The sequence below is a fragment of the Scyliorhinus canicula genome, chromosome 18 (assembly GCF_902713615.1).
Source record: "Scyliorhinus canicula chromosome 18, sScyCan1.1, whole genome shotgun sequence".
Lineage (NCBI taxonomy): Eukaryota > Metazoa > Chordata > Chondrichthyes > Carcharhiniformes > Scyliorhinidae > Scyliorhinus > Scyliorhinus canicula.
Window position 1 is genome coordinate 17,302,201 of NC_052163.1, and position 25,797 is coordinate 17,327,997.

General features: G+C 44.4%; 2 protein-coding genes across 5 annotated transcripts in view; one reads left to right on the forward strand and one right to left on the reverse strand.

The window, feature by feature from the left end:
* Positions 1 to 553: 553 nt before the first annotated feature.
* On the reverse strand, positions 554 to 25,368 carry cant1a (calcium activated nucleotidase 1a). Of its 3 annotated transcripts, none has more exons than XM_038777330.1 (5): positions 25,251 to 25,368; positions 22,932 to 23,048; positions 7,829 to 8,485; positions 6,247 to 6,450; positions 554 to 3,446 (listed from the first exon to the last, which is right to left on the reverse strand). In XM_038777330.1, exons 3-5 carry the CDS (start codon positions 8,460 to 8,462, stop codon positions 3,076 to 3,078), a joined length of 1,209 nt encoding a protein of 402 aa, XP_038633258.1. In that variant the 5' UTR covers positions 8,463 to 8,485; positions 22,932 to 23,048; positions 25,251 to 25,368; the 3' UTR covers positions 554 to 3,075. The 3 variants fall into 3 exon arrangements, with proteins under 3 accessions (XP_038633258.1, XP_038633259.1, XP_038633257.1); XM_038777331.1 differs by lacking the exon at positions 25,251 to 25,368 and adding an exon at positions 24,879 to 24,953; XM_038777329.1 differs by lacking the exon at positions 25,251 to 25,368 and adding an exon at positions 24,776 to 24,929.
* cog1 (component of oligomeric golgi complex 1) overlaps positions 25,358 to 25,797 on the forward strand; it is a 49,415-nt gene continuing 48,975 nt past the window's right edge. For both annotated transcript variants that reach the window (XM_038777328.1, XM_038777327.1), the window contains exon 1: positions 25,358 to 25,702. In XM_038777328.1, coding sequence (XP_038633256.1) covers positions 25,388 to 25,702 — 315 coding nt within the window. In that variant the 5' untranslated portion in view covers positions 25,358 to 25,387. The remainder of the gene's footprint in view (positions 25,703 to 25,797) is intronic.

Sequence of the window (25,797 nt, forward strand, 5' to 3'; positions counted from 1 at the left end):
TTGCTCTTCTGCTATTAGACGCAATAACACATAGGCCCCAAGCTCTGGAATTCTCTTCCTATATCTCTCCGACTCTCTCCCTCACTTTCCTTCTTCAAGTCACACCCTAAAACCATCTCTTTGACTAAGGTTTTGGTCATCTAAACCAATATCTCCTTCTGTGGCTTTCAAAGCTGTTGCCATTTGTCAATAGTGGAGATTGTGTGGGATTGTGTTCTGTCTACACTGCAAACTTTTTCATTTTACAAACTGACTCGATACAGGTAATATTTGCTTCCCAAAGGATAGTTAGTAGAAATGTAAAGGGCAATCTGAACTATCAATGGTATGTTCCTATTGCTCACACCTGTGGGAGGCACAAGCCATTTCGAGGTTAAGGCATCATTCGCCATCTGTGGCGACCAGCTGAGCGTGCCCCAAAGGTTCTGGGAGGGGGAGAAATCGGTCGCCACTCAAACCCAGGCTGGTTGATGAGTCAGAGCCTGGGAGCAGAAGGAGAGACTTTGAACAGGTCAACAGCCTGTTCAATTATCTTTGCTGGTGCATGAGAATATTTTCTGGGATGTTTTGTGAGCAACTTTCAGCAACCCCTGCAAGGGCTGCCAACCACTTGTAATAAATGGGCACATCAAATATGGATTAATCTCCCTCCATTTGTATCTTGAAATTGCAAGCAAGGTTCAATGCAGGTTATAGATCTGGGCAGCTAGTCTAGTACCATAATGATGAAATCACTGTGCTCATTACAGTACGTCATGCTAGAGTTCCAGCTTCTGATGATGAGAAAATCTGGGATTCTTCTCATTAGGGCAGAGAAGGTTAAGATACATTTATTTTAGAATTTTAATTTCAGATTTACAGCATCTGTGACATTTTTCTTAAGTTAAAGAGAGCTTTAATAGATGTACAAAACTATCAGTCTTTTGAGTAAGTAAGAAGAACCATTTCACCGGTCAGTAATCAAGATACAACTGACAAAGGAGGTATGTAGCAAGTTATGATCTGGAATGTACTGTCTGAAACAGAGTCAATAGCCTTCAAAAGGGAATTAGATATATTTACACATGAAAGAAACTACGTAGGGCTATGGTTAAAGGGCAGAATAGACAACGTCATAAAACAATTACCATTATGCAGATCACAAAATGAAAACTCAGAAAGCAAATATCAAAACATACAGAACACAAGGTCAAAGATGACAATTTACCAGTCTTTCTTTCCGATTTAAGGTGTATTCAATTTTGTTCCTAATTAACAGAATTATTGTATTGCAGAACAGGTACCTGGTGTAATTACTTAAAATAGACCAAAAACTCCAACAGCTTAACCTAATTTCTGAATGACGGAACTCACAGTAATAAAATAATTGACATTCCTTTGTCAGTTTCCAGTTTAAGTGGATGACAACAGCCAGGGTTTTAAATGTTGGAACCTCGCAATTCTGTTGAGGGTGTATTTAAATAAAATATATAATTGTAAGAAGTATTGCTTACATACATGGGTGATGTAATTGTATTGAGTGAGTGTACCTCAGGAAATCTCCACCACATTGCTAACTGGGGCTTTGCTAGACTGACATATTTGTTGCATTTTCTCCAAATCAGGCACAGTGATTAAATGGAATGTGTTTATTTTATTATCTTTAGTACATGTTCCTCCTCCACCTCTATTTAAGCACTAAAAGCAACCGGCAACTTGAAAACAGGATAAGAAACAAAATTAGTCTTCATGTGCCCTTTTCTGCTACATGGTGCTACCATTTCCCCAAAAGATAAATGGTGAAGAGAATTCTGAGGATACAGTTTACCCTTTGGGTGCAATCGACAATCTGGGTGCAAACTGCACTTAAAATTACATTACATTTCCAAAGTGAATTTAAATTCCTGTTTCCACTTCCTTCGCTGCATAATCACAAATGGAAAATCTTCCATAAATCGGCAAAGTTGGGCAGCATTTTAGAATGCAATTGTTTACTGTTTCTCCTTCGATTAAAAAAGACCCTACAATATATATGGCAATCTAGTTCAGTTTTCTTGATGCCTAAAAATGTATACAGCACAAAATAGCATTTTTATTAAGATTTCTGGTCCACCCTCTGTAAGCAACCCCTATTTTTAATAAGATCATGAGAAATAGGAGTAGGCCATTCAGCCTCTCACCTAAAAAGGATTTTAAAAAACCCATTCAGATCGATTTCCCACTTTCATTGGTGTATCCTAGTACATTTCTTAGCCAAATTAAAGATGTAGATGAGTGCAAAATCTGTCTTAAAGAGTCTGCTCATAGTGCCTAAAATGAGCATAAATTAACAAGCGACTTACCACTGTGATTAATTTGATCTAGGGTTTGTGGCCAGGGATGGCTTTTAGCATGATTAGTTGTAAGTAAGTGATAAAAGTTCATGAAAGCTGTATGTAACTTATGCTTGAAATTCAACCAACTTTGGGTGGATCGTGCTGGAAAAACTAGTGCAACCTCGCAAAAACTCCACACGAGTAAAATTAACATTTTCCTGTTCCCCACATGGCATTGAATAATTAATTAATTGCTTCTTAAAGATCACTTGTGCCATTTGAGTTTGGGACATCTTTTTAAAAAGTCAGTGACGCTGGCCAAATTCTACCCTGGTATTTACTTCAGTATGCAAGCCTTATGAGATGACTAGCTTACGATACTTTCTAGTCTTAAACTATGCAAATTCAGGAAGTGCAAAGTCAATAAGTTCACAAACTAAACCGATATTAAAGAAAAAGGCATGCAATTCGTTTTGGACTGGTTGTAAACTTTACACCACATGAGCATGAGGCAACATCCCCAGAAAAAAAAAACAATTCCAGCAAAATTAATTGCTTGATTGAGGTTTGAAGGAATGAGAAAAGTGAGAATCTTGCAATACCTTGTATTCAGTTTCTTACAATTAACCATGGAGGGGTATTCCAAAAGAACACTACTTCAGATTAATGGTGACCAAGAACAATTTTAACAGATGATACCAAGACAGGCAACTGCCGTCTCAATATTCTTGGAAAAAGTAGTACTTGAATTCAGATCTGTGCATTTTTGACCAGAAACGTCTTATATAAATTCTATTCCTTCATATTTTATATCCCCCACTTTTGTTTCCTCTAAAAGGAAGCGTCCATCTAAAGTAAAAGCCATAATATAAGTCGCAATTTTCCCATTATCTTCCTCAGATTTCAGCGACACGATAATTTGATCGTCCGTATCTGGAATGAACTTAAAGGAAGAGAATCCATGAGTAGGATTAACCACTCCAATCTTGCTCACCAAGATCTCCTTAAAATCTTGAGTACATTTAATAATGAGGTTTGTTCCCTTCTGCTCGTCATCTTTCTCATTATAACGTTCACTGCTCGCTCGCCGTGGCAGGAAGAACCAGCGCTGTAGTCGATCACTCCAGGCTGCAGATTCATGAATGAGGTATCCTACGTTGTGGGGAATGAAAATGCTTAGTTTTCAGATAAGGCACTTCATATTATGAAGACTCAATTACACCGAATCCTAGTCTTTAAGCTTGCTGTAAAATATCTTTCCAAGTTGCACTTAACAACTAAATGAATGAAATGAATGAACTAAATGAAAATTGCTTATTGTTACAAGTAGGCTTCAAATGAAGTTACTGTGAAAAGCCCCTAGTCGCCACATTCCGGCGCCAGTTCAGGAAGGCTGGTACGGGAATTGAACAAGTGCTGCTGGCCTGCCTTGGTCCGCTTTAAAAGCCAGAGATTTAGCCCTGTGCTAAACCAGCCCCCGAGGAAAACTGCATTTGGACAGCATAGTATAAACTGCAGCTTTAAAAAAAAAAAATGGCCTCCTGACTTCAACATATGTTGGTACTACAAACACACAATAAAACCTTCGAGAACGGATGACCAAAATTAGAAAATGGCAAGGTGAAAACAAGGGCAGCATGGTAGCACAGTGGTTAGCACAGTTGTTTCATAGCTCCAGGGCCCCAGGTTCGATTCCTGGCTTGGGCCATTGTCTGTGCGGAGGCTGCACGTTCTCCTGTGTCTGCGTGGGTTTCCTCCCACATGTGCAGGTTAGGTGGATTGGCCATGATAAATTGCCCTTAGTGTCCAAAAAGGTTAGGTGGGGTTGGTGGGTTATGGGGATGGGGTGGAAGCGTGGGCTTAAGTAGGGTGCTCTTTCCAAGGGCCGGTGCAGACTCGATGGGCCGAATGGCCTCCTTCTGCACTGTAAATTCTATGATTCTATTAACTAAATTATATTAGAATTCCAACAAACAGACTTAAACCTGAATGACAGGAACTGCTGGTGACAAAGGCAGCATCGGGTAATAGGTTAACATTGGTATCACTGACCCGACTGACGCAGTCTAAAACCACATAATTTTGATATATTAAATTAAAATTAGGCAGATAATCGATAGCTGTTCCTGTAGCAGACCCTTCAATTTTCAAGGCACACCATGGTTAGAAATTGAAGGCATTCAAAATGGTGTCTTTCCAAATGAAACCCAATGATCACCACCAGCATTATTTGGATGTTCTTAAACCCTTCTTTCAAAGCCTTAATAGTTATGCCATAATCAGTAAAAATTTATGTTTTTGGTTATCCGGTTAACTGATGTATTTCCAAACTGATTCACAATTAACTGATTGGTGTAATTGCCAACTGTTTATCCAGTTCTATTAACTCTGTTAACCAGTTCCTGGTCCTTACATTAAAATATAAATATAAATAAAAATCCAGTACAAAGAAGTAAAGCCAAGACAGTTAGCAATCAAAATGTATGTAGCCAGCAATGCCAATGTCCTAAAAGGTTTTCGCTTGATAAAGAAAATTCCAGTGTAGGCTATAGTTTAACAATAAGCATAATCTATTTTTTATAGCACAATGTGAACAAGGTAATACATTGCTTAGGTAATAAGATTGACTAATATTTTAGCACCAAACTAAATAAATAAATAGCTACGATGGAAACCACTGGCCTTGACAGTATCGTATGCAAGAGATCTATGGAAGAAAGTTATGGGGCTGGATTCTCTGTTCCTGAGACCAAGTGTTAATGCCGGGGCAGGATACGTGGACTTTCACAACAGCAAAACTGGTGCCACAACTGGATCGACTTAGCGACTGTGGAGGGGATAGCACGGGCGCCACGTGGAACACAATCGATGTCAATGAAAAACAGTGCAGGATTCGCCGGGTTCGTGATTGACACTCGGGAGGCTGACAAGCTGCGGCCGCATATACACATTACAATCCCCACACACTCTCATCCCAGCCGACAAGATGGTGTTGATTGCGCTGGATCGTGCCCATACAGTTGATGGGTCGGCTGGGGCCAGAAGGCACCTACACGACGCGTGGCCCTAAGTTCACAGTGGGCTGTCAGCGGTGTGCACAGCCGCATGGCTGCCTTTCCGGCTGCGACAGTGGTGTTCGGTGCCTGTCCACCCCGACCCCACAGCCCAGCTCTGGCCACCTCCCGCTACTCCCCCCGGCTCTGGCAGAAGCCCCCGGCCAGTGGCACAACTGTCAGGAAAACATGGCGATGTTGGACACTTCCGTACCCCCTCTCTCTCTTCCTCAGCAGCCACGAACTGCGCTGTCAGGAACTGGGCACATCGGAGGCGGAGAATGGCAGAGGCCCCGGGGAATACCTGATCAGGCCCGCAAATGATATGCAAACGGTGTTTACTGTGAATTTGCCGTCGGAACCTAATTTCCGCCCAATCGAGAGTCCTGATTTCTGCATCAGCCAACGGAGAATCCCGCCCATGATCTTTTGAGGGTTGCGGTGGACATTTTACCCTCCTGTTACAAATTTAAGTCTGACAATATTACAAAAGAGATGAGATGCAAATAAGGTGTTTTTGCAATAAGAAACCATGTGCACCAAACCATCAGATTTCAAAATTTGTTTCTCAGGAATAAAGTCTTTGTCTTGTTTTTGTTCAGGTTAGCACTAAATTCCAGAGGAAGCTAAAGTGTTTTAAGCATGGGGCTGAAGAAAATTCTGGCAGGTTTTTTTTTAAAAGACAAATCCATGGGGGTGGGGAGAAAGAGTGGTGGAAACAAATGAAAGAACTGCAGGTGAAAGGAAGGAAAGGATCACAATCACAGTGAGGATGATCAGGATCACTAAAAGCTGCACTGGAACATTCACCGGAGTGATTCTGATATTAATGTATAATGCAAGTTTTCTCCATATACATATAACACCAAAGCACCATCCCCTCTCCAAACCTTGTTTACCTGGGGCTTTGATTCCAGCAGCTGTGCGGAGTGCATTGTAGTGAGACACCCAATTTTCATGATTTACATCACCTTTGTAGCCAATAACTTTCACCCACTCTGGATTTTCATTTACTACTTCCCCTGTGGTTGTAGTCCATTCCTTACCAAGTCCACCCACATAAAGGTGCTCATCTTTTACCGCCAACCATTCAGCTTTGAAACCTTAAGAAATAGCAGGACAAATTAAGGTTATAGCAAAGGTATTCCACAAATAATGTTCTGAATTAAGACAAAATGGCATATAACTCAAAATATATCAAATAATGAGGGATGGTATTCCTATCCTGAGGATATACTCATGTTATTTATCTGGTACTTTGGAGTGCTGCGGTGCTATGGGTTCTAACCACTGCTCCTACAATACTATCAGATCCTCTTCCTACATGTTTTACTGAATGTCTTAAGTTTATGTATATACATTGTGTATTTTTCATTGTGGAGTGATCTGCCTGGACTGGATGCAGAGCAATACTTTTCACTGTACCTCGGTAAACGTGTCAATAAATCAAATCAAATAAATCAAAATACCGTGGCAGCATGGTAGCACAGTGGATAGCACTGTTGTTTCACAGCGCCAGGGTCCCAGGTTCAATTCTCACTTGGGTCACTGACTATGCGAAGTCTGAACGTTCTCCCTGTGTCTGAATGGGTTTCCTCCAGGTGCTCTGGTTTCCTCCCACAGTCCAAAGATGTGCAGGTTAGGTGGATTGACCATGCTAAATTGCCCTCCGTGTCCAAAAAAGAAGTTAGGTGGGGTTACGGGATAACGTGGAGGTGCGGGCTTAGGTAGGGTGCCCTTTCCAAGGGCCGGTGCAGACTTGATGGGCTGAATGGCCTCCTTCTGCACTGTAAATTCTATGGTAAACAGTTACAACAGTGAAACTTTGGTTCAGTGTTTATAATGAACTGCCTCAAATAATAGATCTTAAAAGTTTCCCATGTAACTACATGGAATAAATCCCCAGTAGTCCTTTCTCCACAGTATTTTAATTTTATTAGAAAACTTATTTTGTATAGATTAGCCTATTTGGTAGATATAGAATTTCAATCTATTGGAGAAGTGGTTTTGGGGCCACAGAAGTGTGATTGGAAAAAAAAAGCAATCACACACTCAGGGCAAAATTCTAAACCGAAGAGCTACCGTAGTTATATTGACAATGGATTGTGCAGATCACTTCCCCATCCTGTAAGAGGGTCAAAAAAATGTTACTGTCACTATCATGCATAAAAATAACAATTTTAGTTTAACAGAATAACAAAATGTGTTTAATAATCCAATAATTTACTACTAGATATAATAAGTTAAAGTAATTATACAGTACAGCAATAAGCTCTTTCTGAAGAAGAGACATTCAGTAAATCTTCCACCTGTCTCTCTACCCTCATCTCTTAAGAGGTTTGTAAAGATTCCATGCTCAGGATGCTAAATTTATGGTGATTGACAGACGACAATATTCCACAAGGCTAGTAGAAATTGCTTGTGCAAAAGAAGAATAAAATCGGTTATGCAAAAGAAGAATAAAATAAGTTATTATGGTACCTTTCTCAACAGTTCCATCTCCATCTGAGAGAATTACCCAAGGGACTGCCTTATCGCCATCAATATCATATACCACTCCTGTCCTATCATCCACAGTGTAAAGCTTTCCATTAAATGCTATGAGTTCTGACAATTCCATGCCACGTCCCTTTTCTGACAAATGCGTTTTGAGAATTGACACATTTTTGTCCCATTTAAGAGTCACTTTGTCACCACTGTTTGATAATATCAAGTAGCCTTTCTTTAAGTAACTAAACCAAGTGTCACTGTTGAGTTCATTCTTTGAGTTAGTGTCCAGGTCAGCAATCAGCCCAATACGGTATTGGATACCTTCCAGAGTCTTCTGTGGGGGCGAAAGAGGGTAAGTGTCATTGTATCTGTCCCTTGGAAAATTATCAATCTGCCAGTTGTGGACATTTCGCAGATGTGGGCTATTTGGGGAACTCTTGTGAAAATATAGCATGTATAGTATGAAGAGAACTATAGCAGCTATGAGTATAGTCTTCCATTTCAGGTGAAAACGTGAATCTCTTGTTTTTGTCATGGAAGCTATAACAGGAAGACCACCAATAGATATGTGAAGGGAGCTCATAGAATCATTTCCATTGGATAAATCATATAGGTGTACAGACATGAAGCTGCAGCAGAAGCAAAAACCTGTAAAAGAAAAACAAGATTAAGAAAAATTTCTTCATAGCTTACGGATTGACAATCAAAAAACGTGAAGCATATGTGCAGGATGGTTATAAAAAGTGATAATTGTATGTAATTTCAGCACAATTATGGTATTCAGACAAATCAGAAGATATTGCTTTGATAACTATTGTGGCTCAATGCAAATAAGTTACTTTTACAACCATTGGCACGACTGTACGCCACAAAATGCAAATTTTTACCAGAGAGCAAGTTTATAATAAAACGGAGCAACAACTACACTCAGGTAATTTGAAACATCCTAAAGGGCTTTAAACATTAGTTGACACTGAAGCAAAGCCTAACATAATACCAATATACTCAAATGCAAAACATAACTTTCTTGGTGTAATTTTAACCTTCCACAAAATCATTTTTGATTAACAAAAATTGCTTAACATGCTCTTTCCTGCTCACCTTGTGGGCACGGTCTAATGGCCACGCTATGCCCGAAGAGCAGCTCGCCGTGGCGCAGCATGGCCTATGAAAGCCGGGAGACCCCATTCCCGGGATCTACCCGGCTCGCAAAGTCTCGTGAGATCTAATGCGATCTCGTGAGACGTTGCGATGTAAATTCCCCATTGTGGGTGGGATCACATTTTAGCAAATTTGCAAATTAGAGTGCGAGAGCTAGTCTCACTTTAATATGCAGTTTACAGAGGTAACTGAGTCATTGGTATCTATCCCATTTGCCTCAGAGACCTTGGGCCAGCGCCATTCAGCGTTGGTCCCCACAAAAGGAGACCAGACGGAATGACACTCGTGGGCGCCTCCCTTGGGGATCGGAGGTGCTAGGTGCATTCCCTTTGGGCAGGGTGGTACCCTGGCACTGTTGGTGCCATCCAGGCACTGCCAAGGTGATGCTGCCAGGGGCACTGCCAGGTTGGAACTGCCAAGGTGACAAGCTGCCATTTTTTGTGCACCAGCGATCGAGACGGGGTGCCCTGCGCAGATGTTGGGGGGGAGAAACGGTGATCACGTCGTCGCCCTCGGAGATTGCGCGTCATTTAAAAATGGCGTCCCAATCTCTCGTTTTTCTGAGGGGTTGCAGGGAGCGGAGCTCCTCAGTGTAGCTAACGGGGCTACGTGCAACCTTGCGTTCCCCCGAGACCCCTTATTTAATGCGAGTGGCGCTATACAGCCAGGTGTTTCTTGGCGCTGCGAGCACCAAGAAACACGCGGTTAAAAGTGCTCCTCATTGGGCTTTGTTCCCATTTAGTTGAATCGCACCCTATATCTTCTCCTGTTCTATCAAAACTAAAAGTGAATATTTCACTTGTGCTGTTTGAAAAGTTTGCATTGAATTTCAGAATCTAATCCACGGTGCTGTGTAAAGTTTGAAAGGCAGCAGTAGCAACACTGAGCTCTGGATCTCCCACTGTGTACTCCCCTCTAACCCCACCTTGACATTAGCCCACTGGTCAATTCTTACTATTTTTCACCAGTATCTTATCCACAACCAAGTCTTGCCCTGAACTTTAGCTCCAAATATATACACATGAAAAATTATCAAATTATTTTAAGAGGTTTTATTAGACATATATGGTTTAGCACAGGCAACTTGGGTTATTTTCTCAAAGGAAATCAAGAAGATAGGACCTGTTGTTTATTAGGTTGCTGCACAGATAATCCTCAACATTGCACCGGTTATCCTCAAATTTACTCCCAAATGATTCAATCATTTTGCATGGAATAGAAGACTAAATGTTTGGATGCCTGCATTTGTTTCATCACTCTTTTTAAATTTGGCCATCATAGTGCAGTGCTGATCATCATACAGTGCAGAAGGAGGCCATTTAGCCCTTCGAAAGAACACATTACCAAGGCTCAATCCCCCGCCCTATTCCTGCAACCCCACCCTAAGAGGCAATTTAGCAAGGTAAATACACCTAACCTCCACATCTTTGGACTTTACGCCTAACGTGTTCCACTGGAACACACCCTCCCTTCAACAACTTCCCATATATATCTGACACCTTGCCCTCTCCTATTTCCTCCTCGGACAGGAGTTTGTCCTGTACCCCCATGCTAGCTGATTACAATCTATCGTTATTTCTCCAGTGTTCATTTACTGTATTATAGTGATGGCCAGCATTTAGTAAATCTCCTTTGAGTCTCAGTATTTTATGTTAAATATCATGTAAACCTGGGGAAATATACTATATATATGTATATTTTTTATGTTGTTATTTATAACTTTTCCAATGAATGCTTTGAGAAAGTAATCATTCAGAATATTCATCACCTACTTATTATATTTGCTTATTGTACATACTTAGCACATATTTGCATCTTCTGGTATTTTCACTTCTATTCTTACTTGTCATACTGGAGAACATTTTACTCATCTATTTTGCATTTACAAGATGTGTTTTTTCAGTGTCCTAGTTCCTCCTCTGATCAACCTTTTAACTTGTTTCTACATAATCCTACACTAATCACAGTGAGTGCCTTACCATTTTTCACTTCAGGATTTGTCAAGGTCATTTTACCACTATTTCATTTCTGATTTCTTTGTTACCCATTTAGGATCATGCTTATTTAATCTAAATTTGTTGATTTTAGATTGTTATCTACTTGTGCTGCATGTGAAGCGTTGTATAATCAGAGGTGTGGCATTTGCTTTTGACTAAAATATTGACAAAACACCTCCTTAAATCCACTTATTTCAATTCACACTCACCAATTTGCATTTAACCTTCGAAAAATCATAGAACCAAGATCCTGGAATCCCACATTATTGGGTCCCAGATAATGTCAAACTTGATTGCTCACACTCCCTTTGTCTTTTTGTCCACGACATCTTTGTCAATCTCCACCTATCGCTGGCCTCTATACTGCACCACTGCTCCATTCTATCCACCCGCCCCGAGAAGAAGTAGACAAGATTAAGTGACTTGTCAAACACATACAATGTCAAAATATTTCTTACTGGTTCCACTATCCAAACATCCAAGTCATCTCCTTCTCCATTCTCACCGAAAGCATTTACTTCCTGGTTTCCAGAAAGTGGCGACACAAAGTGATGACTGTGTAGGTTTCTTCCAGTGTTGACATGTATCAGCCGTATTGACTGATCTCGTTTGATCAGTAGTCCTCTTGATAAACCTGCCCTGGCTTCCCTCTTACTTGGGAGACTGCCCGTGGCCGGAATTTTTAAAGCCGGTCGCGGCTGTTGGGAGACTTCGTCATACGACCAGGAACAACACAACAGATCGCTCCGCGACCCTCCAGACACACGTCTGCGACCCACCCACAGGTCACGACCGTGAGTTTGAAAAACCCTGCTTTAAAGTGAAAGTGAAAATCGCTTATTGTCACGAGTAGGCTTCAATGAAGTTACTGTGAAAAGCCCCTAGTCGCCACATTCTGGCTTCTGTCCAGGGAGGCTGGTACGGGAATCGAACCGTGCTGCTGGCCTGCTTGGTCTGCTTTAAAAGCTAGCGATTTAGCCTTGTGAGCTAAAGATGTTCCCATCACATTTATAAATCTTGTCCAATGGCCCCCCAGTTCTGTTATTTTGTCTTCTTTCAGTGTTCAGATATAAGCAGCTTAATGTAGATTTAATAGAGATCCAAAGGTATATTTCTGTAACTTTGAGGTACAAATGTAGAATTCTTTGTTGAAAAAAAGTACTCTCAATCACAAAAACATCTCCTTACCATTTCTAACACACAAGTAAATGATTTTTGGTGTTTTAATGGCACAGATGCTTGGGAGTTTGCAAATTCACAAAACTTGTGGAAATAACCAATTAAAGTTGAATAGCTCAGTCAAACGCAGAGCCTTGGGGAAATTAAATTTCTTTTTTTTTTTAAATCAAACAATTTTATTGAGGTATTTTTCAGCATTGTAAACAGTTACAGATAACAACAAAAATACAAAAAAGGCAAAAATGTGCAAACATCAACGTAAAATCAATACTTCAATCGGACCATACTGCACAAGCCCGCTCCTCTGCCATTGACATTACCCGCCTATTTATCCCTCCTACTCTACTCTAATCTCCCCCCCCCCATGCTGACGTTCACTCTCCCGTGAAGAAGTCGATGAATGGTTGCCACCTTCAGGCGAACCCCAGTACAGATCCCCTCAAGGCGAACTTAATTTTTTCCATACCCAGAAAACTTGACATGTCCGAAAGCCATATCTCGGTCTTCGGGGGTTTTGAGTCCCTCCATGCCAGCATTATTCGTCGCCGGGCTATCAGGGAAGCAAAGGCCAGAACATCGGCCTCTTTCTCACCCTGGACTCCCGGGTCTTCCGAAACCCCAAAATGTGCCACCCCTGGACCCATCACCATCCTTGTTTTTAGCACCCGGGACATGATCCCCGCAAATCCCTCCCAGTACCCCCTAAGCTTAGGACATGCCCAAACATGTGAAGGTGGTTTGCTGGTCCTCCCCCGCATCTCGCGCACTTATCCACTATCCCAAAGAATTTGCTCATCCGAGCTACCATCATGTGGGCCCGGTGAATGACCTTAAATTGAATCAGGCCGAGCCTGACACATGTTGCGGTCGAGTTTACCCTACTCAGGGCTTCTGCCCACAGCCCGTCCTCCATCTCCCCGCCAAGCTCCTCCTCCCATTTGAGTTTCAGTTCCTCCGTCTGGGACTCTTCCCCCTTCATGAGCACCGTATAAATATCTGAGACTCTACCCTCTCCTCCAGAGACTATTCTGTCTTGGATCCCTATTGGCGGGAGGCGTGGGAAGGATGGGACCTGTCTGCGGACAAAGTCCCGCATCTGTAAGTACCTGAAGTAATTTCCCCTTACCAGCCCAAATTTCTCCTCCAAGCCCCTCAAACTCGCAAAGCACCCCTCCAGGAACATATCGCCCACCCTCCTCACCCCCGCCCGCCGCCATGTTCGAAACCTCTCATCCATGTTCCTCGGGGCAAATCGATGGTTATCACATATTGGAGCCCAGACAGATGCACCCACCTCCCCTACATGCCTCCTCCACTGGCCCCATATCCGCAGGGCCGCCCCCACTACCGGGCTGGTGGAGCACCTGGCCGGCGACAGCGGTAGGGGAGCCGTGACCTGGTGCCCCTGCACGAAGCCGCCTCCACCCACTCCCAGATAGACCCCGTACCCACCATCCACTTCCTTATCATGGCTATGTTAGCCGCCCAGTAGTTGATCAGACTCGGCAATGCCAGCCCTCCCTCGCTGCGGCTCCTTTTAAGCATCGCCTTCTTCACCCGTGGGGATTTACCCGCCCAGACAAAGCTCATGATGATTTTGCCAGTCCTTTTGAAGAAGGACTGTGGGATAAAGATTGGGAGGCAATGGAAGATGAACAGGAATCTAGGGAGGATTGTCATCTTTACAGTCTGCACCCGCCCCGCCAGTGACAGCGGGAGTGCATCCCATCTCCGAAACTCCCTCTTCATTTGTTCCACCACCCTGGTCAAATTTAACTTGTGCACCTGCCCCAGTCTCGTGCCACCTGTATCCCCAAGTACTGGAAACTTTCCTCAACCAGCCTAAATGGCAGCTCCTTCAGTCTATTCTCTTGGCCCCTTGCCTGCACCACAAACATCTCACTCTTGGCCATATTTAATTTGTACCCTGAAAACCTGCCGAACTTCCTCAGTGTTTCCAGTATATTTTCCATCCCTGCCAGTGGGTCCGACACATACAGGAGCAGATCGTCCGCATAGAGAGACCCTATGTTCACCCCGCCCCTGGTCATTCCCTTCCATGCATTTGCAGCTCTCAACGCAATCGCCAACGGCTCTATGGCCAGCGCAAACAGCAACGGGGAGAGTGGGCATCCCTGTCTGGTCCCGTGATGTAGTCTGAAATAATCTGACACTACCCTGTTCGTCCTAACACTAGCTTTTGAGGCCTGGTACAAGTCTGACCCAATTCACCAGTCCCTCCCCGAACCCAAATCGTCCGAGCACCTCCCACCCCACCCGATCAAAGGCCTTCTCAGCGTCCATTGCCACCACTACCTCCACCTTCTTGCACGTCGGGGGCATCATGATCACATTAAGCAATCTTCTCAAGTTAGCTGTCAGCTGCCTGCCTTTCACAAACTCTGTCTGATCGTCCCCAATCACCTCCGGTATGCTGTCCTCAATTCTAATCGCCAGGACCTTTGCCAGGAGCTTGGCATCCACATTGATCAGGGAGATTGGCCTGTATGACCCACAGGATTCCGGGTCCTTGTCCCGCTTCAGTATCAGCGAGATGGTGGCTTGTGACATCGTCGGCGGCAGGGTCCCTCTGTCCCATGCCTCATTAAAAACCCTAGTCAAGACCGGTCCCACTAACTCCGAGAACTTCTTGTAAAACTCTACTGGGTATCCATCTGGCCCCGGGGCTTTCCCCGACTGCATGGCCTTTGGGCCCCCCAATACCTCCTCCACTCTAATCGGGCCCCCCCCAGCCCGTCTACTAGTCCCCCGCCTACTTTTGGGAATGTTAGCCCGTCCAGGAACCTTTTCATCTCCTCCGGCTCTTCTGAAGTATACAGCCTACTATAGAAGTCCCAGAATACCTTATTCAGTGCTGCCGGGTCCTCCACTCTGCTCCCCTCCCCATCAATCACTCTATTTATTTCCCTGGCCGCCTCCCTCTTCCTGAGTTGCTGCGCTAGCAATCTGCTGGCCTTCTTCCCATGCTCAAACACCACTGTCCTCGCCTTCCTAAGTTGTTCCACGGCCCTACTCGTGGATAGCACCCCCAATTCCGCCTGTAATCTCCGTCTCTCCTTGAGTAGGTCCTCCCCCGGGGACCCCGCATGCTCCTCGTCTATCCGATACATTTCCCTAACCAATCTGTGCATTTCTGCTCTGTCCGCCCTGACCCTGTGAGCCCGGATTGAGATCAGCTTCCCCCCTCACTACTGCCTTCAGCGCCTCCCACAGGGTTGCTGCTGAAACCTCCCCCGCATCTTTCACCTGCAAGTAGTTTTACATACACTTCTGAAGTCTCACACATATCCCCTCCCCAGACAACAATCCTACGTCTAACCTCCATTGTGGGCGTTGGTAATCCCCCCCCCCCCCCCCCGAGGGGCATGGTCCGAGATAGTGATTGCCGAATGTTCCGTATTCTTTACCTCCCCTACACAGTCCCTGCTCAAGATAAATAAATCAATCCTAGAGTATACTTTATGAACATGTGAGTAAATCGAGTAGCCCCTTCCCGTCGGCTGTCTGGCTCTCCATGGGTCCACTGCCCCCATTTGCTCCATGAACCCTTTCAGCTACCTTGCCATTGCTGGAGCCTACCCGTTCTGGGACACGACCGGTCCAGCCCCAGGTCAAGGACCATATTAAAATCCCCCCCCCCCCCCCCCCCCCAATTATCAACCTACGTGAGTCTAGGTCCGGGATCTTCTGCAGCACTCTTTTGATAAAGTCCACGTCGTCCCAGTTCGGAGCATATATGTTCACCAGCACCACTCTTCTCCCCTCCAGTTTGCCCCTTACCATCAGGAATCTGCCCCCCCCGTCTGCGACTACGCCTTCCGCCTCAAATTGAACCCGCTTATTGATCATAATTGCTACCCCCCTGGACTTAGAATCCAAGTCCGAGTGGAAGACCTGGCTAATCCAGCCCTTCCTTAGCCTAGTCTGGTCAGACACTTTCAGATGTGTCTCCTGCAACATAATTACGTCCACCTTCAGAGCCCGCAAATGCACGAACACACGTGCCCTTTTAAATGGCCCATTTAGTCCCCTGACATGCCAGGTGATCAGCTTGGTTGGGGGGCACAACCCCCCCCCCTCCCCTCCATGCCGGTCAGCCATACCCTTTCTTGGGCCCGCCCCCGGCCCCGCACCATTCTTGGCTCACCTCCTGGCCGTCTCCACCCCCGACCTCCTTTCCATTACCTACGTCAGATCTCTCCACCCCCCCCCCCCCCCCCCCCCCGTCAGCAGAATAACACCTCCCCTCCCCCCCCCCCCCCCCCCCCCCCAGCTTCATCCCCCGGTAGCCCCACCCCTGTCATCCATTGGCTGTATTCTCCCCCCCCCCCCCAACCTGACTCCCTTGACTAGCCAATCTGCTAGCCCGGTGACTTATCACTCCGGCACCCACTTGTCCCATTCCCATTGTTACCCCGACCTCAACCCCACTCCCCAGCACACCATCCCCCCCTCCAACCCACTGGAGCAATCTCACTAACACGGGAAGGTCAAACAAAATGTAAACCTCAAACAGCCCCGCGAGGCTGCTCCAGGTGCAATACAGTTCCCGCCGCGTACACAGAAAAGTGTTAACCCACGTCCCTTTCCGAGCATTAATAAAATAACCCCGCAATACCCCAGTACCCATACAACACCCACCCGAAACAAACCTAACAAACCATAAACATAAATAAAATGAAAGCCCCCAACCCACGTCTTTAATCCCCATTGCTGACCGGCCACCCAGTCCAGGCACAATCGGCGTCCCTTCAAACGGTGGTTTTCGGACCCTAGATTACGTCCGTGGGACATCTTTTCGGGACCAGCCCCTGATCCCTCGCAAAGTCCATCGCTTCTTCGGGCTCGGAGAAGTAGTGGAGTTGACCCTGATGCGTAACCCAAAGACGGGCCGGGAAGAGCAGACCAAACTTCATATGCTTCTTGAACAACACCTCCTTAACTTGTTTAAAGGCTGCTCGCCGTCTAGCCACCTCCTGGCTTAAGTCCTGGTAGATGCGAAGAACACTGTTATTCCACGTGCTGCTCTTGGCGCTCTTTGCCCACCGCAGCACCCGCTCCTTTTCCACAAACCTGTGGAACCTAATCACCATCGGACAGGGGGGGGGGGGGACCCCCTTGTCTCGCCTGCACTCTGTATCAACAGGTCCGCCACAATCTCTGTGGCATCAGCTCCCTCAGCCCCCTCCAGGAGGCCGATGATCCTCAGATTTTGTCTGCGGGCTCTATTTTCCAACTCCTCTACTCTGTCCAGCAGTCTTCTCTGCCTCTCCTTCAACCCGTCGACTTCTAGTGCCGCAATCGACTGCGCATCCGCCTGCTCCTTCCGCCTCTCCCAGCTCCTTAACTTTTTCGTCCTGGGCATCCAGCCTCTGGTTCAGCTGATCCACTGCCTTCTGAAGTGGGTCCAAGTTATCCCGCTTCGACGACTCAAAGCTGATTTTAATAACCTGAGGCATGTTTTCCAGCGCTTGCTGGATTGCTGGGTCCGAGGTCCGCCATCAGGGTCCCGGGTCAGCTTCCCCTGCACCTTGTCTTTGTCCCTTCCTCTCCCATTTCCGATGCTTCCTGCTCTCCCGCGGTTCCATACAGCGCTGCCCGCTCCTCCGCACCTCCGTGGCCATCCTTTCACCGCTCCACAGTCCTGCAATGCCGGGTAACCAGGTCCTTAAGTCCCGCCGGAGTGCGAGCCCCCGAATGTGCAGCTAACTCACTCATTGCCGCAACCGGAAGTCCGGGAAATTAAATTTCAATTTAAAAATAATTATTAGGATTAAAATTGCTTATTCATATTTCAGCTGAACAAATAAACTAACTTTGCAGTGAGACCTGATGGAGGTTTGGTCGGAAAATATTACTCTTCAAGATAATCTCTATTGCTTGTGAAGTCCAATTGTCTTTGAAATATTTCTGAAATTAGTCAAGTACCTATCTTATGGTTGTTTTTGCTTTTTTCTAGTTACTTGTATAAATCTGCAAAGTCTTCTCTGGATCCATTTTCATTTTTGGTGAAGAAAAGAAATTTAGAAAGTTTTTTCATACCATTCTAGTACATTGACTTCTTGGGCCCCAATGCCTTGAACTTAAACATCTCATCCTGGTGTTGAAATCTGTATTAAGCCTTGCCCCTCCCTATCACTGTAACTTCCTGGAGCTCTACAACCATTTTATAGCCACCCAACATTCTTTGGTTTCATGCTTATTGTGCATCTGCCTACAGTGGTAGCTGTGCCTTAAGCCCAATTATTCAGAGACACACCTTAAATAAAGAATGCTACTGTCAACACTTTTCAAGTGTAGAGGCATAGGTCGTCAACTGCAATTGATGGCTAGAACCAACTAAACTTGTCCAGCTGCTTCTTCAGTATGCCTCCGTAAATCCTGCTCACGTTCCACCGGGGTGGAGTCCCAGCAATAACTTTAATTTCTCACTCAAGTTTTTCCAAGTGACGTTAAAGACACAGGTCTCATTCGAGGCTGCATTTGGAAACATTTAAAGTGTTGTCTTGCCTTGTTCGGACAAGAAAGATTCAAATTTTCATTGAACTGTAATGTTCTCTGCCGGTTGGGGTCTGATGGAGAACTGAGCGAGGATGGAGAATGCCCAAGAACAAAAGGACAAAAATTGCAAAAGAACATGAGTATGGTGCTATTATTTCAATATCAGAACTAGCAAACAAAAGTGCCACAGTGACTAACTTTGACTCCCACTATACAAAATGATCTTGACAATTTTTAAACATTCCCATTCAGATAAAATTTGCTATGCTTATTGCTATTTCATAATGCATTCTTTATAATCCTGTGATAGCACAACGAGATCCAAATGTACTTCAAAATGTTTCCATTATACATGCAAATTGTAGGAAAATTCTGTTGAACAGCACGAGTAATTTACATCTTATTTGTTAGCCAGTAATTTAATGAAGACAGTGCCAAAATATGTTCAGCTAGTTCAATTTTAAAATATACTATTCGATTATTTCATGATTTAATCAAAATATTGTATAGTGGTGTTTCTCTGGCAATTACAAAGAGTTTAGACCTAGCACATTGCAAAAGGCTTGGCCTTTTTCAGCTGACATCAAGTTTCTATTCTTTTATGAGCAGAGCTTATCAGATTTTAGCTCTGTATCTAACTGTTTGCAGTTTAAGTAGAGAAGTGAAAATAACTTGGAGGATTAGAGACCCAGAAGAATTTAACCGATGGCTCAACATCCCATGTATTGAGGGTAAAATGATTTAATGATGATTTCAATTAACAATTAAAGGAAATGCTCCATGAATTACTATATATAGTTATGCAAGGGCACAATAGTCATGCGTCATGACTCGGGTTGCACTATTAGTCTTGGCAACAGATACACTGATGTAGGAAAAACAGTATTCAAGAATAATAGCAAAGTGTTCATGAAATACTAAAGACAACCGTTTCTAAAAACTTTAAAAACTGCTTTAGAATCAGAGGCACATACAACTTAGACAAGCACTGCCTTGAGATCCAAACAGGCAAACTACAGATATGACCGTATGTGGCTGTTTGCCAGAGGGTATTGGCTTACAGAAAAAAACGACTTTAGCAGACTAGATCTGTCTACAAATAAGACACAGATTTCTCTAACACCGCATTTATCCATAGCAACTAATAAAAGAGCTCATTATTCGGTACTCCAGCGGGATTTCAGCTTCAACAGCTGAATCTTGCTTTATATTTATGTTTGATTTTTTTCAAGTAAATGCTTTAGTTGTGAGCTCTACGCTTCCCCCTATGCCACAACTATGATCAGGAACTTACTTTGGGAGGTTCATATAAGTGAACTAATGGTTTACGTTCACTAGGCACTATAGTTTATGTCATTTAGACTCAATATTTTTTATTTAAAATGCATATTAAGAATTGAAGTAGCACATTTACTAAAACATGCTTATTCAGAGAAAAATAGCTAAGGACTGGTTAAGTCCTTGGTTCAATTATGCAACAACCACTAATGGGAAATTGCAGCTAATTTAATCTCTAGGTGTTGTCAGGTTGTCACTGTTCTTACATTATGGATTACAATATAGGAAATGAAAGACATTTTATGTAATCAATTGGGAGTTCATACTTGAAACAAAAAGCTTTTCATGGTGTCACAATCACTTGCATTATGTATATATTACTGATCAACAACAAGCACCTTGGGGAAAAAGCATAATGAAACCTTAGCCTTAAAGTCATTGCGAGCATGTTACTGCATAATATTCCAACACAAGTTCCTCGCTATCTTCAGAGAGCTATCTGAACTTCCATGGGACGAATGTCTCCATTAAAATGGTGGAAAAGGCTAAGCATTCAAAAGGTAGTCTAGTTCAGTGTGTAGATTCTTAAACTAGAAGACATAATTTTTCAAAGCTATTATTTTCCCATTGAAATGTTGGAGATTTGGGATCATGGGATTTATTGTATTGGCATTTGATTGCAGAGAAAAGCAAGCTTGTTAGTGCTTACATTTAGTTAAATTAAAAAGAACAACAGAGGTCCCATGGTATGGTTGGATGGTGAATAGTAAATAAGACTTTGCAAAATATCATTTTGTCAAACCTTTCAAATATACAAAGGGTTTCATCAACAATAAATTATTTTAAAGTGTCTGTTAGTAAATCAGAATTATCAAGGACCCACTAAACCTTGGCAGCAGCCATTCCTCATGCATGGAACACAGCAGATACATTTCCTGCAAATAGGTTTTTGCTGAATGTGTTCATTCCAATATCACTCGATTGGTTTCAACCATTTGCAGATTTTGTAATATGTTCTGATCTTTCAGCTTGATCGGGATCTCATCCATTACCAGAGCACACCAACAGCAGTTATACCACTACAAGATGCACTGCAGTAACTCACCAGGGTTTCTTTAACAGCACCTTCCAAACTTCTACCACCGACAACAACAAGGGCATCAGATGCAAGCAAGCACAATTAGCTGCAAGTTTCCCTACAAGTCACAGACCTTCGTGACTTGGAAATGAGTTTCCCCCACTGTCATGGGGTGGCCTGGAATCCAAGAATTCTCTCCCTACCAGCACTATGGGCATTCCAACACCACTTGGATTACAGCAGTGGCTCACCACAACCTTCTAAAGGACAATAAATGCCGGCTTTGCCACAGAATCTCACATTCCATGAACAAATAAAAAGGCTTCCATTATTCTCCAATTTCCACCATTCTGTTTATTCATAGAACATAGAACAGTACAGCACAGAACAGGCCCTTCGGCCCTCGATGTTGTGCCGAGCAATGATCACCCTACTTAAACCCACGTAACCCGTATACCCGTAACCCAACAATCCCCCCATTAACCTTACACTACGGGCAATTTAGCATGGCCAATCCACCTAACCCGCACATCTTTGGACTGTGGGAGGAAACCGGAGCACCCGGAGGAAACCCACGCACACACGGGGAGGACGTGCAGACTCCACACAGACAATGACCCAGCCGGGAATCGAACCTGGGACCCTGGAGCTGTGAAGCATTGATGCTAACCACCATGCTACCGTGAGGCCCATTGGCAAATCAGACTATGTCTAACCTTTCTAATTTTCTATTTTTTTATTTAAAATTTTTTTTAGAGTACCCAATTATTTTTTTCCAATTAAGGAGCAATTTAGCATGGCCAATCCACCTACCCTGTACATCTTTGTGTTGTGGGGGTGAAGCCCACACAGACATGGGGCGAATGTGCAAACTCCACACGGAAGTGACCCAACGCCGGGATTCGAACCCAGGTCCTCAGCGCCATAGGCAGCAGTGCTAACCACTGTGCCACCCTAACCTTTCTAATTTTCAGCAGCATTCACCGACTCTCATTTGCCCAGCTACTTGAGTGCAATTAAGTTATCTAAACATAATAAAAATGTTTGTCTCCACCCATTCTTCTCATTTGCCAATGGGTCTATTGTCAGTAAACAATTTGCATCTCTCTCGCTGTCCCCAGTCTCCACAAGAAACAAAGCAACTCAGTAGTTTTGAACTGAAGTCTGACCCTGCACACATATATAAAATGAATGTTATTGGTTACATCATCGGCCTCAAACTTTACCAAACTGTGTCCCAAAATTAAGTTCTCAGCCTCTCCAATTCTCCTTCACATCTTACAACTGCCACTCTACAATACTAGGACTAAAAATTTGTAGAGGGAAGAAATAGATTGAAAGTAGATGAGCAAATATATAAAACAGTAAGAGTTTTTCCAAGGGAGAGAGTACCGAAAGTAAACCCATAGAGGATCAGACTGATATACTTCACCTAGAGAATGAGTAATTAAACACATTCAAGCCTGAGATAGTCAGATTTGAAGCCAAGATCAGATAAGCCATGAGCTTACTGAAAGACAGAGCAGGCTCAAGGAGCCATAGGTCCTACCCCTGCTCCTATTTCTTACGTTCTTTTGTATAATATGAAGTAGTATGATTTTTTTCAGTCTCCCCATTTGGCTATCTCATTCCCCAACCCAAGTTCCTCTGCTTGGAAACTAATCAGTTAAACATTAATGGATTATAATCATATCAAAATATTGGTTCCACTCCCTCCTCCAAAATTAATGTGAATTACCTTTTGACCAATGTTGCCAGGAGATTTAATCACTATATGTAAACCACAGTTGAAGTATGATGAAAACTTGGCAAGAAAATTGGCAAACAGATCCAATTCCTTACTTTGAAGTTACAGTTGGGTAAAGTTTGAGCAACTAACCTTGTTCCGGTAGGCCACCAGCCAATTTCTCAGAAGCTTTCGTTTGATTTTCTCTTAAACTTTAGCTCAGATGCACAAGCTCCATTGTCACCAGCAAATCTTTGCAAACAGTACATCCTACAAGATAATTCATTGGAGAAACACGACTTCAAGTGGTGTACAATAAATGGTAATAAAATTAACAAAGCAATTAACCTTGGTACAACTTGCCTCAGGTATCTCATATCAGTAACTTCCCAAAGTCTTATGGGAGACTAATGAATCAAGATGTTGGATTAGCATTTTATGTGGGAGAAACCAACATAGTTTTAAACTATACACTCTCCCATAAATCAGAGAAATAATGTTCAAATTACTGTAAATAATTCCAACCATCAACAATATGTTGCTCGGATTAGTTACTCAATTAACTATTAAGTGACACTTAAGTATGCCCCATGGCTGGCTGAAGGGAGGTCAGAATGGTTGGCTATTAACTCTCATCATTTCATATTAGATGTACTCACATGCTTTCTTGAGAAAGATTAACATTTGAGCTTTCTCAGATGCATCACAGATTAAATTACAATCCTTTACAGCAATGCCATTAAAATGGGCCACAGTTTAATGAAAATGTTAACTTATGCAATGTCATGATGTGTTTCCCACTTTGCTCCGATGCCGAATTCAGGCTCAGGAGGGAAGTTCTACAAGTGGGTGCACATCTCTCCTGATTTGGGCAGGGGATGGGGGAAAAGAGAGGTGGAGATGAAAAAGAGTGATTGGGATTGATCGTGATTCATTTCAGGCAGTTAGTACGAACCACAATATGAAGGCAGCCAAGTAACTCAGTAGTTACTTGCTTACAAAAGCACACCAACATCTCACAGGCCACAAGAGGTTGGCAAGAAATTGAGTCTTGCCAGTGACACCCAAAGTCCAAAACAAAAAGTTAGCTCATTGATCAGGTAGCCAGCAGTCATTGGCACCACACATATTGCTACACTTAAACATCAAATCATACTTAAGTATACAGAAATGTACATAGTAAATGCAAACCTATGGGACCAATCATGAAATGAAATGAAAATCGCTTATTGTCACGTGGGCTTCAAATGAAGTTACTGTGAAAAGCCCCAAGTCGCCACATTCCAGCACCTGTTCGGCGAGGCTGGTACGGGAATTGAACTGTGCTGCTGGCCTGCCTTGGTCTGCTTTAAAAGCCAGCTCTTTAGCCCTGTGCTAAACCAGCCCCTAACATTGTGACAGAATCACAATGAAAATCCTTGCCCAGGGTTCACTACTCACTCCTCCAGGAAATAGATCTTATTTTAGTCGTAACATAGCCCCCAATTTCCAACATAAAATTTTAATAACTGAATAATATTGTACTCTTCTCAAATACAAAAGGAAAGAGAAGGGCATGGTTGCATTAAAGACTGCAGGGTATATAGAATGGGGGAAAGTTTATTTCAAACAGTTAAGATCGGTGCAAAACTATGTCACAAATGATAACAGGTGCCATCGATTCGCAGTACCTGGTGGGTGTAATCATGACTGATAATCAGATTCTCCTGTATTTACAGACCACCTCATCATATTCCTTTTAATATTAACCTGATCGGTCTGCTGCAGTGACAGAGGAACAGGGCGAGACCACGGATGTATTTTTTTTACAGCTGAACTTCCTGAGAGAAGCAGTAGCCCTGCTCCCCATAGACACAGCGCCGATTCCGGGGGGGGGGGGGGGGGGGGGTGGCAGGAGGGGGTCCATTGCCCTGGCAACGCCGGCCGGGCTCCATGACATGGGATCCTCGCCTCTCGGAAACACCTATTACCCAGGGAATCGAGCTGAAAACCCTTACCGAGCGAGTCGAGCCCAGTGTCGTCGTCGCCGCCGCTCCAGGTTTGACTCTCACATTACAAGCAGGGGTGGAGAGCTGCCACACCGCCCGCTCACTCACTCACCTGTGGACTTCCGCTCAGAGACAGCTGCCCCGCCCCCCCTCATTCCCCAACAAGCCCTGCCAAAGGGGGGAAACGAATAGCGCAGGCGCCACCACACCGCGACAAATACGCATGCGTCAACCGGATTAGTTCGGCTGGTGCGCATGCGTCCGCCGGACAGGCTGCGCATGCGCGGTCCCGCCTGTCCAACCACTGCGCGTGCGCAGGCCCGGATCCGTTCCTCGGCGCTTGCGCAGTCCCGGTTCCGTTCCTCGGCGCAGGCGCATTATGCTCCCTCATCGCTGAGGGCCACGTCTGTTTGGAGAGAGAGAGAGAGAGAGTGTTGCTGCTGCTGCTGCTGAAGGGATAGCAGCGGCTTCAGCCATTGTTTACCGGTTACTCCAGTCCCAATTCTCTGGTGGTTGCTTTATTTCCGTCGGGAGGCTGCGCTGTGCGAGGCCTGGCTTTGCGGATCACTTTCGGAGCTGACGATCCCCTTCCTCTCCCATCCCTCGCCCGGCGCCGGAGACATGGCCGTGTCCGCCAGGAACCTGCGGATCAGCGACATCCAGGACCCCGGCTCCCTCTTCGAGCGCTACGGCACCGAGGAGATCCGGCAGGTGGAGCGGAGGGTCCGCGCGGAGATCGAGCAGAAGAAGGAGGAGCTGCGCCAGATGGTGGGCGAGAGGTACCGCGACCTGATCGAGGCGGCCGACACCATCACCGACATGAGGCTGTGCTCCGAGAAGGTGGTCAGCTCGGTGCGGGACATGTACGAGTACTGCAGCCGAATCAGACCGTCCGCCGCCGGCAGAGCGGCTCCTCTCACCGCCAAGCGCAGTAAGGTGTGTGTGCCCGGCAGCCCGTGTCTTCACCGCAGGGAAACCCTCACACAGGCCGAGTCCTCTGCCATTCCTTACTGCAGCTTATTATTCTACTG